Source organism: Ambystoma mexicanum, chromosome 10 (genome assembly GCF_040938575.1).
Source record: "Ambystoma mexicanum isolate Mex_15411 chromosome 10, UKY_AmexF1_1, whole genome shotgun sequence".
Taxonomy (NCBI): domain Eukaryota; kingdom Metazoa; phylum Chordata; class Amphibia; order Caudata; family Ambystomatidae; genus Ambystoma; species Ambystoma mexicanum.
The window spans coordinates 1,003,870,200-1,003,886,985 of NC_090932.1; the positions used below are offsets into that span (position 1 = coordinate 1,003,870,200).

A 16,786-nucleotide genomic window follows, 5' to 3' on the forward strand; every position below is an offset into this window, starting at 1 on the left:
CAGGATAGCAGCAGAGCAGAGGGCATTCACTCCGTCCAACAGCCAGACACTTTCACACACTTCGGATGCGCGCGTGAGATGCGTGTGCACCGGATTCAAGCGTGCGAGCTGGACCAATGGGAGGCCGGAGGGGCGGGCCAGAAGGCAGAGCAGTAGCGTTGAACGTGTTTCAGGACACGGTTTTCTTCCTCTTTCCGACTCGCAAGGCAACAGAAGTCAGGCTTAATAAGGATATCAGTAGAGCAGAGGGCGTTCACTCCAGCCCAACAGCCAGACACTTTTGCACACTTCCAGATACAGTTCTTTAAACTTGCTGTGTTCTGCAGCATAAACCTAACCGCCGGGACTCCCTTTTTGAGAGAGTTCCTATTCCTTGCCCCTTTTTCCGTTCCTTCCCAGGCTGCCGTGAGGGGCGTTTGTGGGCTTGTAATTGGGTTTCTCAGGTCTGGCTCCATAGATCCTTCTTGGAGTCTCTTCCTTGTTCTCCCCTGCAAATCTTTAGGGGTTCCTGTTAGGAAAGGTTTTTCTTTTTTCAACTGTCCTTCCATTGACATCAGCATGACCTGACTTTGGTGGCAAATAAATACTTTTTCCTTTACTTCTCTTACTCAAATCATTTATTTTGGCTGTGCTGGTCAGCCCTTCTGGTTACCAGTGCAGGCGGACTCTGTCCCCTTTTATCATTCCTGTGTTTTTACAGTAGCACACATCGCATTTAAGTGAAGTGTTGCAGGGGTACTTTGAATCCCTTTTCTTTAGTTTCTAGGAACATTTCTGATACCTTCTTGATGTACCTAGGACAGGCTGGTGACCGTGAACCATGTTTTGTGCCATCTTGTTTTACTGTATGTCTTTATGAGTACAATTTACACAGAATTGCCGTGCCATGTCGATTAAGCACTGTCCTTTGGCCATGTTGTGCTCTGGCCTACTTTCAGCTCACTCAGGCCCAGAAACTACGATATGTGGTATGAACTAACACAGGATATGGCTTTAATTCCTCGGCAAAATGCTTTGCTCAAGTGACCTGGCGTAATGTAGGTTGGGACTGTCTGGTCAATGTGGTTATTGTATGAAGTGTCCCCCTGATGAAACTCCAAAAATAACTATTCTGAATGAGAAAGAGCGAAACATGTTGGGTTATATAGGAAGTGATTGAGTGAATAAGAACATATGAGGTTGTATGAGAGATTTAATAATTTTAATCAGAAGATCAAGTGGAGAGTATATCGGAAACTACAGTTTATTTTAACACTACTACTATACCCACAAGTTGTTTAATATCATGAATGTTTTATGAAATTGCGATCTGTTAAAATTAAATGACGGAGTAAACTCTTTTTTTATTGATAGAAAATGGGAAATGGTTGGCTGTCTGATATTTAAATGTATTAAGTACGTGCGTTAGCATGTTTAATGGAAAATGGCTGTACACTATCAGATGTTACAATGATTGACATTTGTAACAACACTAAACTGCATAGGGATGCACAATACTTGACCTAAAGGAATATTTTGTTTGTGTATATTTTGAAATATTAATTTGGGGGATTATTCCTTTTAGGTCATTAAACAACCCTCTAGTCTCCATGTGTTATGCAGACCAATCTTCATGCATGCCAGAGTATGTCCTTTTCTGGGCAGATTTGGGGTTTCAGGCTGTGCATAAATGGAAAACCCCTACCTGTTGGAATGGTGGAGGTCATTGCCATTGGGGCGAAGGGGGTCCCTGCAGCCATTTCTCAGGTTGGCCACTGGAGACAAGACCCCAAAGAAGTGGAGCCTGACCTGAAGACCCAGAAGACTGGTGCTATGGCCAACTTGCACTGCCAAAGCCATCTCCCAGTGAATCCATGCTGCTTTTGCAATGATCCTAGAATGCACTCGTTGGTGCTTTGACCTTTAGACTGCTGTGACTAACTATTGTGTACCCCCCCGAATGAGAAGCCCACCACCTGAATGCATTGGTAATGTCCCAAGACCATCCTGTGGGCTGACCAGTCGCTGCACCAGTCACCGCCCTGAGTGGGCTCTCTGGACTCAGTCATCCACTTGGGGCCTAAGAAGCTTCCCAGGTACTTACCTGGGAATTTGACACAGTTGAGGCACTAGGCCTACTTACCTGGTAGGGAAGGGCTGCTGAAGCTATAAGTGCTGTATAGTTACAAGGCAGAATGTATGGTTATTGATTTATATTCATTCATCCTTCACTTTAATATCTGCAGTTTTTTTTGTTTCATTGATTTGAGCTGCTTTGCTGTGTCTTAGATATAAAGTGAAGGTAGTCACAATCTGAGATTCTATTGCTTTGTTTGTGGTCATTGATGGGAGATGCATGAGATAATATTGCTATGTGTGAGGTCAGTAATGGAGGAGAAATGAGATTCTATTGCTTTGTTTGAGGTCATTGATGTGAGATGCATGAGATACTATTGCTGTGTGTGAGGTCAGTCATGGAGGAGAAATGAGATTCTATTGCTTTGTTTGAGGTCATTGATGGGAGATGGATGAGATACTATTGCTATGTATGAGGTCAGTCATGGAGGAGAAATGAGATTCTATTGCTTTGTTTGAGGTCATTGATGGGAGATTCATGAGATACTATTGCTATGTGTGAGGTCAGTCATGGAGGAGAAATGAGATTCTATTGCTTTGTTTGAGGTCATTGATGGGAGATGCATGAGATACTATTGCTATGTGTGAGGTCAGTCATGGAGGAGGGATGCGAGTCTATTGTTAGGTGTGAGATCAGACCTGGAAAATGAATGCCATTCTTATGCTGTGTTTGAGGTTGGTGAAGGGGGAGGAATGGGAATTCCTTGTTATGTTTGAGGTCCATGATGGAAGACACATACGATTCTGTTGCTATACATGTGTCAGTGATGGGCAAGAGTTGCTTATGCATTGCTCTGTGAGGGATTAGTGAAAAGGAAATAGACATACGTTATCTGTGAAATTAGTGATTGGAGGGGATTGTGGCTCTGCATCTGTGAAGCAACTTGATGATTAGGAGTGAATTTAACTTTGTGGCTGACTGTGAGGTTAGTGTAACAAAACAGTGATACTCCATTTGATACTCCATTTGCACCCAGGGACGGGCGCTTGGCCAATCAGGTAGCTCGAACCGCGGGCAAGAATACACAATCCACGCCCGATGTCACAGCCACCCGAGGCCCTTCCCTGGGTGGTGCTTTTATTTTTTATTTTCATTGTGGGAGGCAACGGGGAGTGTCTCCCTGTTGCAGCCCCACGCCCTCCACTTACCTGCAAGCCCAGAGGATTGCGCAGCGGTCCCAAAACTCCTCTTATTTGGCCAACTCCATAGACATGGAAAAGGGACTTAGTCCCTTTTTGCATATGGTGGCAGCCATCTTTTTAAAAACTTTTTTTGGTCATTTTTCATCGGGAGATCGGCTGCGTTAGAAGCGCGGATCTCCCAATGAAAAAACTGTGGAAGCCATTTGCACCCCGGACGAACCCTGGGGCGTGAATGGCTTTCATGCCCTGCCAGGAGGTTGGACATGGCCTTTAACGGCCCACATTCCTAGGGCTGACAGGTCGTTAAAGGACATGTCCGCCCTCCTGGCAGGGCATGAAAGCCATATTGCTTTGTTTATGTCATATGCAGGAGTGATACCCTTTCACTGTCCACGAGGTTCTTGATTGGGCAGCCATGGAAGGTTGCTGAGGTGTATGAAGTCAAACTTTAAAGGGAGTAAAACTGATGTTGGTCACAAGTTCCATAACGGGAATAAGTCCTACTCAGCTGCTGCATGTGATGTCACGTGATAGGAAAGGGATTAAACTTTGTTGATCTGTGTGAAGCCCACCTTTGGACAGGATCAAGACCCTTTAAATATGCACAGGTTGGCTGACCTTCTGTTGCTCTGTATATTGTCGGTGACTCTGATGGAGTGAGAATTTGCTCTTGGTGTTGTCTCTGTGATCCGGCTCCTTAACGCGCTTTGACTGCTTGTTTGTTTTCCCAGGGTCCGTTTGTTCACATTGCCAGTTTGTGTGCCACGCTCCTCAGCAAGTTCATGTCCCTGTTTGGAGGAATATACGAGGTAAATCTGCTGTCCGCTGAAGAATCCTACCAGGTTACATGGATCCGCTGTACTATCACTGAAAGACTGGTTATGTTTGAGGGACGTGTTGTGTTGCATGATCTAACCATGACATTTTCCCTGAAGCCATCTTGATGGCTTGCAATGGAAAGGGTAAACCTACAGTAACTTTTCTGTCTGTTGGCCTAGTTAAACTGTTCAGTGGAACAATTACTGCAAGGATGAGATCAGCACCTAGGTCCAATGAATTCTATACTGAAGATTGCAAAGGTGGTGGGTCACTGCAAAAACCCTTTTTGAGTTGGCTAATCATACGTCTCCCATTTTTCTGAAAAGTGTAAATTTGAGCACAGCTCCAATATTTTTGGTAAAGCCGCTGTCTTTGCTCACTGACAAAATATATGCCACTGTAAAATTTGAAGGACACAGGCATACATTTTCTGCTAAGGATTGGTTATGCATCCTCCTTGGTCAGGATAATTTAGGGGTACACAATAGTCACACTTGAGGCATAGCCCTGTTGGTAATGCAGAAACCAATATATATTTAAGTAAAAACAGGTAAAGCGCACAAAAAAGCCACATTTTGAGCCTTGCGCTTGCTTAAAGTTAATGATGGGAAGGCAGCAGGTGAACAGAGGATGTGAGTGCCTTGCCCTGGCACTACACAGTAAGACAGAACTAAAGTAGGTTTTTCAGTGTCACTGGGCCAACACAATTATCAATCAGATATTGTTTGAGTTGCAGACTTATTTAAAAAACCAATGAACAGCCTGACACGTGTTTCGAGCAGTCCTTGCTCTTCCTCTGAGGCTGGTACAAAACATATTGATTATATTCAACATAATCCCAATTTGGTTACAATCAAAAACAAAACAAAAGCAAAGGAATTTGTATTTAAAGTAAAAAGTTCAACAAATTAAAAAGTAGTGATGTAGTGTAACACACAAATTACATGTGTACAGTATCACATAAACAGTTAATGGAGAAGTGGGGCGGGCGGTCTAACAACCCAAAATTCAAAGGATGGTTTCCAGTTGATATGGATTAGGCCAAAACAATTGAGTTGCCAAACCCACGTTTTTCAGACAACAAAGCATGAAACATTATTCAGTAGGGTACAATAGATCATGAATTGACAGATCATCATCAATTATGTGAAAGAAGAATATTGTAAATACTGTGATTTAGATGTATTTGCAGATGCAAAATGGATCGTAGCACAGTTTATGTTATAACAGATTGGTGAGGCAGAATGGTCATAGGAGAGAGAGAGGGAGGGAAGAGACAAAACGGTGACACTTTGATTAGTCCTCCATTTGGAGTTGCTTTTGGTGCCAAGGTTAGGTGCAAGCAATAGTGAGTTTGCTTATATTATTGGTAAGGTACCTTATAAATGAGGACGTACTAACGCAGTCATATCAGGTAAGTTGTAGGGTTGCTGTAGGGAAAGATTCTATGATTAGTATACTAACGTATATAACAAGTTTTATACACAGTAATAACCAATCGAATTTGGTGTAACGTGACAATTTGTTGTTTTGGTGTAAAAAAGAATGAGCAAGTACCTGAATTATAAATCTTCGCAGTTGCGGCAAATTATTATATATCCCTCCGTGCTGAATGCATCAGAAGAGATTGTTGCATGATTTCAACCAGGCGGGTGCACATTAGATGAAACCCGGTGTTGCGGAGCGGAGGAGAGAAAAAGTCAACATAACTGATTACGAACATATCAAAAAATCTAACATTGCTGCTGTCAGCTGAATTAGTGCTCCCCTGTCAATGGGCAGTGGTCTAAGGGACCATGTCCAAAGTGCTTACCTCAGGGGTCTGCTGGACGGTGTGGCTGGTTCCTACGCGATCGCTGGTCTGGCTGTATTTTAATACGGTCACGTGTGCTGGGCGTAATGGCGGCAGTCAGCAACGTTTAGTTTGCACCACGGCCATCTTGGAAGGGGTTCCGAGACAATTATTAGTAATGGGCATTAGACAATCCTGCATGGTAAACTTATGGATATATGTGGTTAGGATGCAAATCAACTGATTATTACTAAATTAATTATAAATACGGAATTGTACCTGGATTCCAATTTGTCAATATCAATTTAACCTGCTACGGCTACACATAATATATAATGTGCAACTAACGACTTATTCCAAACTACAGAGGGAATTGTCGCAATTGTAAGGAAGGAGTCGTGGTACAATTGCTATACAATATTAATTAATCTAATGTGCGCGCCAAGTTCTGTCACGCGCTGTTTATAGAGAAATGAGGTAAAAAGCAACACTGCATTGTGGATTGTTAATGTGGCTTAATACGTGTCATGTTTATTGACAAAGAAGTGTCCCGTGCGATTTCTAAAGCATTCCCTCTGAGTGTACACATTTCTAGATATGTGTGGCTAATAGTTACGGGATGTACCTGTACAATTAATTAGGTACGATATAAGGCACAAATTCATACTGGGATGTGGATAGTGTCCTAGGTTGAATAAAAGACTAAATAAACTACAAGAGAAAACATTTAACCAGAGCAATGCATAACTTAAAGAAAAACTCCAAGTTCATGGTCTGTGTTGAGACCACAATACACAGTCCTGTACTGACATATAAGTCTAGCTTCAAGTCTCCGTAACATTAGTGTAAGGTTGCCCACAACCCCCGCTAGTCCCACAAATCTGATATCTTGTTTCTGATACAGTTGGTGATATTTCTGCCAGTGGTTGGCAAGTGGGAATTTAGTATCCTGGCTAGATATGGTGGATAGTGTTCTCTAATAGGTATTTTGAGAGGTCTAATGGTGCTACCAATATATTATTTGTTGCAAACACAGATAATACAATATACAGTGAATTTTGTATTGCAGTTCATAAAGGTTTCAATATGATGAGTTTGTCCTGGGTTGAACAAGACATTCTTAGTTTCTAATGTGTAAGGACACATTGAGCAATTACTACATTTGCGGAAACCTGTAAGGTGGTCTTGACTGAGCCAAGTGCATGGTCGTTCTTGCTGCTGCATGAATGACGGACTCAGTACATTTTTTAAAGTGGTTCCTTTACTGTAGGTGAAGTAAGGAAAAGGATCAATCCATTTGTTAATGTCCAGATGTAATAAGTGTCAGTGTCTTTTCATAATGTTGTACAGTAAGTGGCTATCTTTATTATATCTGGTGATGAGTCGAATCTTGTTTGGTCCTTCTTTGGTGATACTAGTTTTGGGTTGAAGTAATACATCTCTCTTGTACTCGCTGACCTATTTGATGGAATCTCCAACTTGTTTACCATTTTAGCCCCTTTATATAAATCTCATCTGAATAAGTTTAGACTCTGTGGCAAAGTCTGAAATTAATGTACAATTTTATTGTTCTCTAATAAGTTCCGCCTTCGGGATGTTGGAGATAACATGTTTTTTATGACAACTTTTGGAGTGCAAAACCGAATTGACTGAGGTGCTTTTTCTGAAGGTTTTGGTAATGAACCCAACATTGGTCTTCACGATGGTGAGGTCGGGAAAATCAATACTGCTAGTGCTGGATGAGCAAGTGAATTGGATGACCCATGTATTAGAATTGAGCACATCTACAAATTGGAGAATTTGTTCCTTGTTACCTGACCAGAGCATGAAACCATTGCCTATATATCTTTTCCAAAGATATATAAACGGTTTGTATGGGTGTTGGGGAAAAACATGTTGTTCTTCAAAAAATGCATGAAAATGTTAGCTAGTGCTGACGTGAAACTAGCATCCATTGCTATACCGATTAGTTGCTTGTAATATGTCTCATTAAAAAGAAAGATATTGTTTTGAAGGGTAAATAGCAGAAGTTGTTTGAGCATTTCAATATGCAAGTAGAATGAAGCTGAAGTTTGTCTAAATATGAAATCAACACTTTGCATTGCCATATCATGTTTGATTGAAGTATATAATGATTTGACATCTAAAATAACCATCAATAAATTGGGTTTGAATGTTAAGTCTTGGAGAATTTGAAGGACATGCATCGTGTCTCTTAGGTATGCCAGTGTGGTAAGCATTGCAGGTAATAGACATTGGTTAATATAGATGGAGACTGGTTCCAATACACCTCTTCCGCTGACAATTGGTCTGCCTTCAGGTATATCACTGAATTCCTTGTGAAGTTTAGGCAAGAAATATATTGTTGGTGTCCAATATATTGGTGGGGCCATCTGTCATGAAAAATTGCCTTTCTGTATCAGATATGACACCTTTTTTGTGCCATTCAAGAATAATCTGATTGGTTTCTTTATATTTAAGTAAAGTTCATACAGAGCATATGAAAGAAACTGAGGGTTCAACGTTCCAATAACTGTCACAAAATGTTATGCATGCCGCGTCGTCTACCATTTGCTTGGCCGATTACTGATTTGGGTCTAGCAAAAGATGCGGCTGTGGTGAATAGTGTGGTAGCAGAAAGAGGGCCTGGTTGCTGTTTCTTGGTGCGCCTAAGCGTCTCCATATTAAGACATGTGTGGTGATGTGTGTTGTAGGTTGAGATGGCAGAGTGGTTGAGTTCCTCCTTGCTGAATGGCACCCAGGAGTATATTCCTGGCGTGCGTGATTGTAATCGTAGAGGGAAAAAATTGGTGTGTTAGTCAATCTTAAGTGTAAACGTCGAGGGAGTACATATCACTTCTACTTTAACAGCAGAGTAATTAGAGGTGGAGTAATTAGAAGATGGGTGCTATTAGTGAAGGGGGTACATGTACAGGAATATTTATATAGGACTTCAGAGAATTGCGGAGCCCAGCTATTGGGATATTTACTAAACCACAGAATCTACTGAGATATTAGGGATGCTTTGAATGAAAACACCTCTTGCTGGACACGGACATATTGTGCGTGTGTGTGATGCAGAGCTCCAGGTAAAGGGGGAACATTAACTGATCACACAGAGCCATCCTCCATAAGAAGCCGGGTGGAGTAGACGTTGAATGGAGCCACGCGTTTCCCCGATAAAGCAAAGACGAGTTACCTATGCAGTTTGAAGTGTGTAAGATTATCTTTCCCTTCACCGTCTTGGAGGCTGAGAGGGAATGAAATTACAAAATGCTTAGGGATCATTGTTTTCTGGAGTTGGCCCCATTTGCATAGTATAGGCTCCCCCACCAAGTCATTTAACGCAGTGACCAGTGTGCCACCATCATATCCATAGTCCGGATAAAGTTTGTGTTTGTCAACCCACTCTTCTTGCGCAGACATTACACATCCCTTCCAGATATTTAAACCTGTTCCAAGCCAATGAGAGTCATAGGCAGTGGTGGAACAGGTATCGACTGTCCATGGGCAGCAAGTTGCCCTTTGTCTTTTCTGTATTCATATCCGGGGAAAGGGTATGTTTTGTTTTGGGGGATGGAGGGGAGGGTAGAGAGGCAACAGGGCGAGGTTCCCTGTTGCCTCCTCAGTCCCACAATGAATATAGCGCCACCCAGGAAAGGGCCTCGGGTTGCTGTAAAGGGCAGGCAGTATGCAGTGTGTTATTTACTGTGATTGAAGTACTTTCTGCAGCTGTGCGTATCCTACATCATTTCACATGTTGGGATCTGAGTGGGTCCGACTCCACCTTTCATCCTTCCAGTGTTCATATATTGAATTCCATTAGATTGGATGACATTAGCATCTGTTATTTAAAATGCTATTAAATGGACAACATGTTGGCAGGCACGCACCATAAGGAAGAGAATTAATCAGACTTGTGTTACCCAACACGTTTCTATGATAATTTCTTTTAGACTGTCCGGTGAATTTAAGATTTGTACTTTGCACATCAACTTTGTTAAGCACAATTAGGGATGTCAGATCTTTGCACACTTTAATGCAGGAATCGGAGTATGTTGGTTAAAAACGAATAATGGAGATGGGAGGTAATGTGTGGTCTTCTGGCTCAACTGGAGGCCAACAGGACAACTGTGCTCAAATATCAACTTCTCCACTTGACCAAATAGTGTGATCTTCGGCAAATCACTTAACCTCAAATTCAGTCACCTAGAAGTGATTCGTTTTGGTTGTATTATAGAAAAACAAACAAGCTGAAACATTTACCCAAAAAATGCATAATTCTTCACCCAACCAAAATGTGCCTGTTCTGTAATGCTTGTGAATGTACATTGTTTGGCATTTTCCCCAATTTTCCCCCAAAAATGTTCTGCAAAAATCCACCATTTCTAAACAATATTTTGAAAAACGTTCTGGGTGGCGGTACCCCTCTTAATCCCCAGGTGAGTTCAGCTTCCCACGCATGCTCAGTTGCTAATGCAAATTAAGAGGAAATATTTACACACACCTGACAAAATGAAGATTCTGCCTCTTGATGTAGGGGCATCTCAAGATACAGCAGTTAGCTGACAATGGGCCTCATCAGGCGTTGGGCAGAGCGGCAACAATGCAGCTGCATTACCGCTCTGCCCAATCCTGAGTTTGGACAGAAAGCTGGAGATTTCTGCCCTATTCCGGCACTATTACTGCTGGCAAGCTCCGTAGAGTCCTGTGGAATGAACAAAACGGGGATTTACAGTTTTACCACTACCCGGGATCCGGTGCAAATTGCGCCAGACCGAGTAGCGGCAACACTATTTGCATTGGCGATATCCTGACGCAATTACTGCTGGGATACCGTCCAGGACGTGATGAGGCCCAATGTCTGATTGGCTGAGTGGGAGATGGTCTGGGGTTGGTTGTTATAGAGGGTGCAGGCGAGGTACGCTGTTAGGTTCCACTAGTGCATGATTTTTAGGTACCAGAACATTTCCCGTCAATTCTCACAGCCCCCTTGGGAATCACCTGTCCAAAGACTTTTAATTGACTTGAGTCGTCAGGCGCACGCTGCTCATAACCATAGCCCACTGGGAACAGGTTCTGAGTTTTCCAGGTCTCCTATGGCTTCTGGGGTTGGCTTCATGTAGATATTTAGTGAGAAGAGACAGCAAAGCAGTCTACGCCGAGTGACAAACTGCTCTGGTGGCAGATGGGAGGAGGAAGGCTCCAGCCATAGCATTATCGGAAGGTGGATGTCCTCCGAGTGTGGCTGCCATGGGTTGGTGGCTTGGGTTCAGGTTGAAAGTGTTTGCTCGCGCTCTGCCCTTTGGTGGTCGTCATTAGCGCAATGAACAGCATCAGTGATGTTTATGGACAGCACAGAGGTAAAGGTGTGCCATTGAAGCTGGTTCTGCATAGACAAGTGGAGTGAGCCCTGCCCGAGTCTCACTTTGGTTACCATTGGCCTTCTGATGTATTGCAGGTTCCATCAGGGCTTCCACAGTCTTCAATCCCTCTTCTGCTACAAGTTAGCACTCGGAGACCAGTCACTTTTCTGGGGATTTAGGGTGAGCTTAAAGGTCATTCATTCATTTTGTGGGCTACCCTATCGTCCACATTTAAACTCTGCGGACTCCTTCCTGTGCAAACTCTCCAGGGGCTTCATTGGAGAAACCTTGTAAAGGTGCATGCATTATTTTTCCCGGTATTACCCCTAGGGAAAATTGTGTCCTAGTCCCGAAAACATATTCTTTCAATATATTCGCACAAAGGGAGCAATTTTTTACCCTTCTGTTGACAAAGCATGTTATTTGCGCAAGGAAAATATTGACCTTTTGTAAAGATGAATGAAAAGAAAAAGTGTTTGCTAGATGTAATGTCGTGTAGAATTGCCTTTGCACAGGTGCAACATTTCAAAGAAGTCCCGATGTGAATTCATCCTTCAATCAAGAAATCCATTCCACTTACTCTTGTGTTATTTTGCCCACCTGAGGTTACGTCATCTGAGTAGCCCTCCATATTAGAATGATTGAGAGAAAGGTGGTGTTAAGAAACAAAAGGGTAATGAAGGGATTACAAACTAGTGTAGGCTCAGAGCCAGCTGGGACCTTGCCTTGCACATTTCGAGGGGATTGGACCCTCCGACGTATTCCATATCTATGACAGTAATCACCACAGCTGTGCTGCTTCGGAAACTCTTTCGAGGAAGTCGTCGACGCCATCGACGCCCAGGCTGTCGAAGGACACGCTCGGGGCTCCGCCCTCGAGGCTTGTGTCGAAGCCGTTGATGCTGTCGGCGCCGTGCTCGACGTTGACGCCGATTCACTTGACGTCAACGCCGTTTCACTCGACGCCCTCAACCCTTTTCGAGGCTGTGGTGTCGGAGGTACCCCGTGGCACGGGGGAACCCCCTAGAAAGGCTCTGGCCAAGGTAAAACATGTCTTTCTCCCGTATTCTTTGCCCCCTTTCCAGCCTATTGAGTATATTTCTGAGGTGCAGGAGGGTTCTGAAGATGGGTTGGTTCCGGACACGGTGCCGGATGAGATTCTTTCTGGTCATAGCCAGATTGAGGACTTGCGCCAGTCACTGCATGACGCCAGTGGTCTGGACACCTCTCCGGAGGTGGAGTTCTGTAGGCCTGAGCCTGGCACCCATGCCGAGTCATCGTACCGGCGCCTTATGTCGAGAGTCATGGACTTCTTGCGGTGTTCGGCACCCCCAGTTGATTTTGTGCAGGATGACCATACGGATATCCTTGATTAAGGTCCACCCACTGACCCGGTACTGCCATTCCATATGGCTCTGCAAAGAAGGGTGGCAGCGGCTTGGACTGCTCTGGAGAGTCTCCCGGCAGTGGACAAGTCTTTGCCGCGTAAATACCACCCAGCCAGTAGTGACCCCTGCTACTTGACCACGCACCCCACTCCGGAGAGTTTGGTGGTGCAGGCATCTACGGCCCCAGCAAAGCAGGTGTCGTATCCTACCATCCCTCCTGATAGGGACAACAAGCGTTTTGATGGCTGAGCGAAGAAAGTGTTTTCTTCAGGGGGTATGGCGCTTCAGGCAGCCAACTCCGTATGTGCCTTGTCTCGTTTCACGCACACTCTGTGGAACTGTATTGCCTTAGCGGCTGAACATATTCCCGAAGGGGACTAACGGGATGGTTTTCTTGCTATTATTCAGGATGGCAAGGATGCCATGTGTGAGTCCGTTCAGTCGGGTTAGGACATGGCAGACTGTGTCAGCCGGTCCATGGCAGCGAGCACCGTGATACGCAGGTTTGCGTGGTTGAGGAAGTCGGGGTTTGCTCCTAATGTACAAGCCAGGCTCCTTAACATGCCCTTTGATGGTGAACATCTTTTTGGCAGCAAGGCTGACGAGAGCCTTGAGAGTTTGCAGACCTCCAAAGCTGCAGCAAAGTCGCTGGGCGCTGCAGTCCTCCAACCTCCGCCTTTTCGTCCTAGGGGACAGCAATGGAGGGGAGGTTCCTTTTGTTATTACTCATCCTTTAGTAAAGGGAGAGGAGCTGCAAGTCAAAGGGGCAACCGTAAGAGTGCCAGAGGTGGAAAACCAGGTACTCGAGGTGCCAAGGCCGCTCGGGCAGTTGCCTCTTTAACCTCAGGCAACGCCGCAGCCGCTTCTGCTCAGTACTGAGGCCCATGCTTCATCGGTTGGGGGAAGGCTGGCGCAGCATCTTGTAGAATGGCGCGCCAATACCTCAGGTGTGTGGGTTCTGGAGATCATAGCCCACGGCTACTGTCTTCCTTTCCGGCAGAGGCCTCGCAACAATCCACCTGGGAATCTCTCTTTGAAGAGTCCGGATCCGCTCCTTGCGCAGGAAATTCAATCCCTGCTGGAGAAAGGCGCCATAGAACTGGTGCCTGTAGCGGAGAGGAACAAGGGATGGTATTCCCCTCATTTTATGATTTCGAAGAAAGACGGGGGATTGAGACCCATCATGGACTTGCGCGGTTTGAACAAACTCCTCAGGAAGGACAAGTTCAAAATGGTTACTCACTCTCAAGTCCTCCAGGCTCTTCAACTTCAGGACTGGTTGGTGTCTCTCGACCTCAAGGACGCTTATTTTCATGTGCTGATCCATCCCAAGCACAAGAAGTACCTGAGGTTCGCGGTTGGCGACTCGCACTTTCAGTTTCGGGTTCTGACGTTCGGATTGACCTCCCCCCCGAGGGTTTTCACCAAGCTCATGGTGGTGGTGGCAGCGTATCTCAGGAAAGGGGGGATTCACGTCTACGCCTACCTGGACGATTGGTTGATCAGGGCACGCTATCCCGCGCAAGTCCTGGATCATCTGTCCGTCACCTGCCACTCCCTTCACAGGCTGGGCTTCTCCCTCAACTTAAAGAAGTCCCACTTGACGCCAACTCAGCGGCGGCTCCAGTACATCGAAGCAGTGCTCGACACATCCCTGAGGCAGTGTTTTCCTCCCCAGGTGAGGGCTCACCACATTCAACAGATGGTGCACAAGTTTCAGCATGCCCAGAGTCTCCCAGCGTTTGAGTTCTTGAGGTTGCTCGGCCTCATGGCATCCTGCATTCTTCTGGTGCCAGAGGCCAGGTTGCGGATGAGATCTCTGCAATGGGCTCTCAAGCTCCAGTGGTCTCAGTCCTCCAGCAGGATGTCGGACCCCATTCAGGTGCCACCCTCAGTCGCCCAGGACCTTCTGTGGTGGGCCGATCAAGGCAATCTGATGAGGGGGGCTCCATTTTGGCTACCCTGGCCGGGGGTGACGATCGTGACGGACGCATCCCTCATGGGATGGGGAGCTCATGCCAACGATTTGACAGTGAGCGGTCGTTGGTCTCCGTCGGAGTCCAGACTCCATATTAATCTGTTGGAGCTGAGGGCCGTCAGGCTTGCCCTGAAGGCTTTTCTGCCGACTGTGCGAGGAAAGAATGTCCTGATCCTGACGGACAACACAGTGGCCATGCACTACCTCAACAAAATGGGGGGGCAGGGTCACTTCCTCTGTGCAGGGAGGCGATGCAGCTCTGGTTCTGGGCAATCCAGCAGGAAGTTTCGATCTCGGCAGTTCATCTGGCCGAAGACAAAAACGAGACGGCGGACGCTCTGAGCAGGCAGAGCGCGATCTCTCACGAGTGGGAGTTGGCTCAGGAGATTCTCCTGGAGATCTTCGCCCTTTGGGGGACCCCTCAAGTGGATCTCCTCGCCTCCAGTGTCAACCGGAAGTGCGAAAGGTTTTGCGAGCAGGAATTTCCTCCAAGAGGAGCCTTAGGAGACGCGTTCGTGGTGGAGTGGTCCTTCCCACTGCTGTACGCGTTTCCTCCAGTCCCCATCATCCCGCAAGTGCTGCGGAGGTTTACGGAGGTTCGGTTCCGGAATGATCCTCATTGCTCCGGCGTGGGCCCGCAGGACGTGGTACCCAGACCTTCTCGACTTGTCCATCTGCCCTCCACGTCGTCTTCCCTACCAAGACGATCTGCTCTCATGGGAAGGGGGTCAGGTTCTCCATCCAGAGGTCATGTCCCTCAACCTTCACGCTTGGCTTCTGAAAGGTTTAGGTATAAGGATTGGGACCTCCCTGAAGACGTGATGGAGGTGTTGCTTTTGGCCAGACGGCCGGCAACGAAGTCCCTGTACCATTGCCGTTGGAGAAAGTTCTGCGACTGGTGCAGGGTTAAGGATGTGGATCCTTTTTCATGTGACATTCCTATGGTTCTGTATTTTTTGCTTTCTTTGGCCCACAGAGGCCTGCAAGTGGGTACCATCAAAGGTTACCTGGCGGCGCTGTCTATATTTAAGCGCTCGTCTGAGGAGTGTTCTTATTTTAAAATCCCTTTAATTTCTCAGTTTCTGAAAGGGCACACTAATGTGTTCCCTCCGTCACCTTTCCAGGTGCCCGGGTGGGATCTGAACCTTGTCTCAAGTTTCTAATGGGTGCTCCATTTGAGCCTTTGCATTCTTGTCCTTTGAGACTGTTAGCCCTTAAAACTGTATTTTTAGTTGCGGTCACTTCCACTCGCAGAGTGAGTGAGTTACAGGCACTTTCAGTTAAGCCACCCTTCACTGTGTTTCATAAGGACAGGGTTGTCCTTAGAGTTCGTCCTTCCTTTCTTCCGAAGGTGATGTCGAAATTTCATTTAGGCCAGAAGGTTGTTCTTCCATCGTTTTATCCTCCTCCGCATCCTGGTAAGGAAGAGGAGAGGCTCCATAGGCTTGATCCTAGGAGAGCTTTAAGCTTTTATATTTCACGCATTTCCCGGGTCAGAGTGGACGATTAACTCTTCATTGGTTACGCTGGTAAGCATTGGGGACAAGCTGTGACTAAGCAGACTTTGTCTCGCTGGATTATTCTGGCAATTTCTGAATGTTACCGCTTGGCGGGTAAGGACCCACCGGTCGGCTTGTGGGCCCATTCTACCAGGGGTATGGCTGCCTCTGCTGCCCTGCAGAGGAGTGTTCCTATTCGTAACATCGCTGATGCAGCCACCTGGGCTTCAGTCCATAATTTTGTACGTCACTACTCCCTCGATTCTATCCCGGGGCAGGATCTGGCCTTTGGCAAGGCGGTCCTTTACTCTGCAATTTGATTGGGGATTCTAAATTTGTATATTCTAAATTATTTTCCCACCTCCTTACGTTGGTACTGCTTTGGGAGTCTGTCATAGATATGGAATACGTCGGAGGATCCAATCCCCTCGAAGAACAAGTTACTCTCTTACCTGGTAACGTTCTTTTGATGGGATGGTCCAACGACGTATTCCATATCGCTCCCTCCCTGCCTTCCCCGCTACAGAATTTCTTATGCGATTGCAGCTTACGTTTCCGGAAGGCTTTCTGTGGTCATACTGGCAGACGATTGGTGCCACACGTTCTGGGGAAAAACTACAACTGAGGGTATGGGTCCTACTTATATCTGGTGACGTCGGCCGTCAGAGGAGGTCCTCGAGGACGGC

The 16,786-nt window shown here is 45.8% G+C and overlaps 1 protein-coding gene across 3 annotated transcripts in view; it reads left to right on the forward strand.

The window, feature by feature from the left end:
- The window catches only part of CLCN2 (chloride voltage-gated channel 2), a 1,173,779-nt gene that overhangs the window by 579,262 nt on the left and 577,731 nt on the right, over positions 1-16,786 (forward strand). For all 3 annotated transcript variants that reach the window (XM_069618787.1, XM_069618789.1, XM_069618788.1), the window contains exon 6: positions 3,990-4,067. In XM_069618787.1, the coding sequence (XP_069474888.1) occupies positions 3,990-4,067 (78 nt within the window). The remainder of the gene's footprint in view (positions 1-3,989; positions 4,068-16,786) is intronic.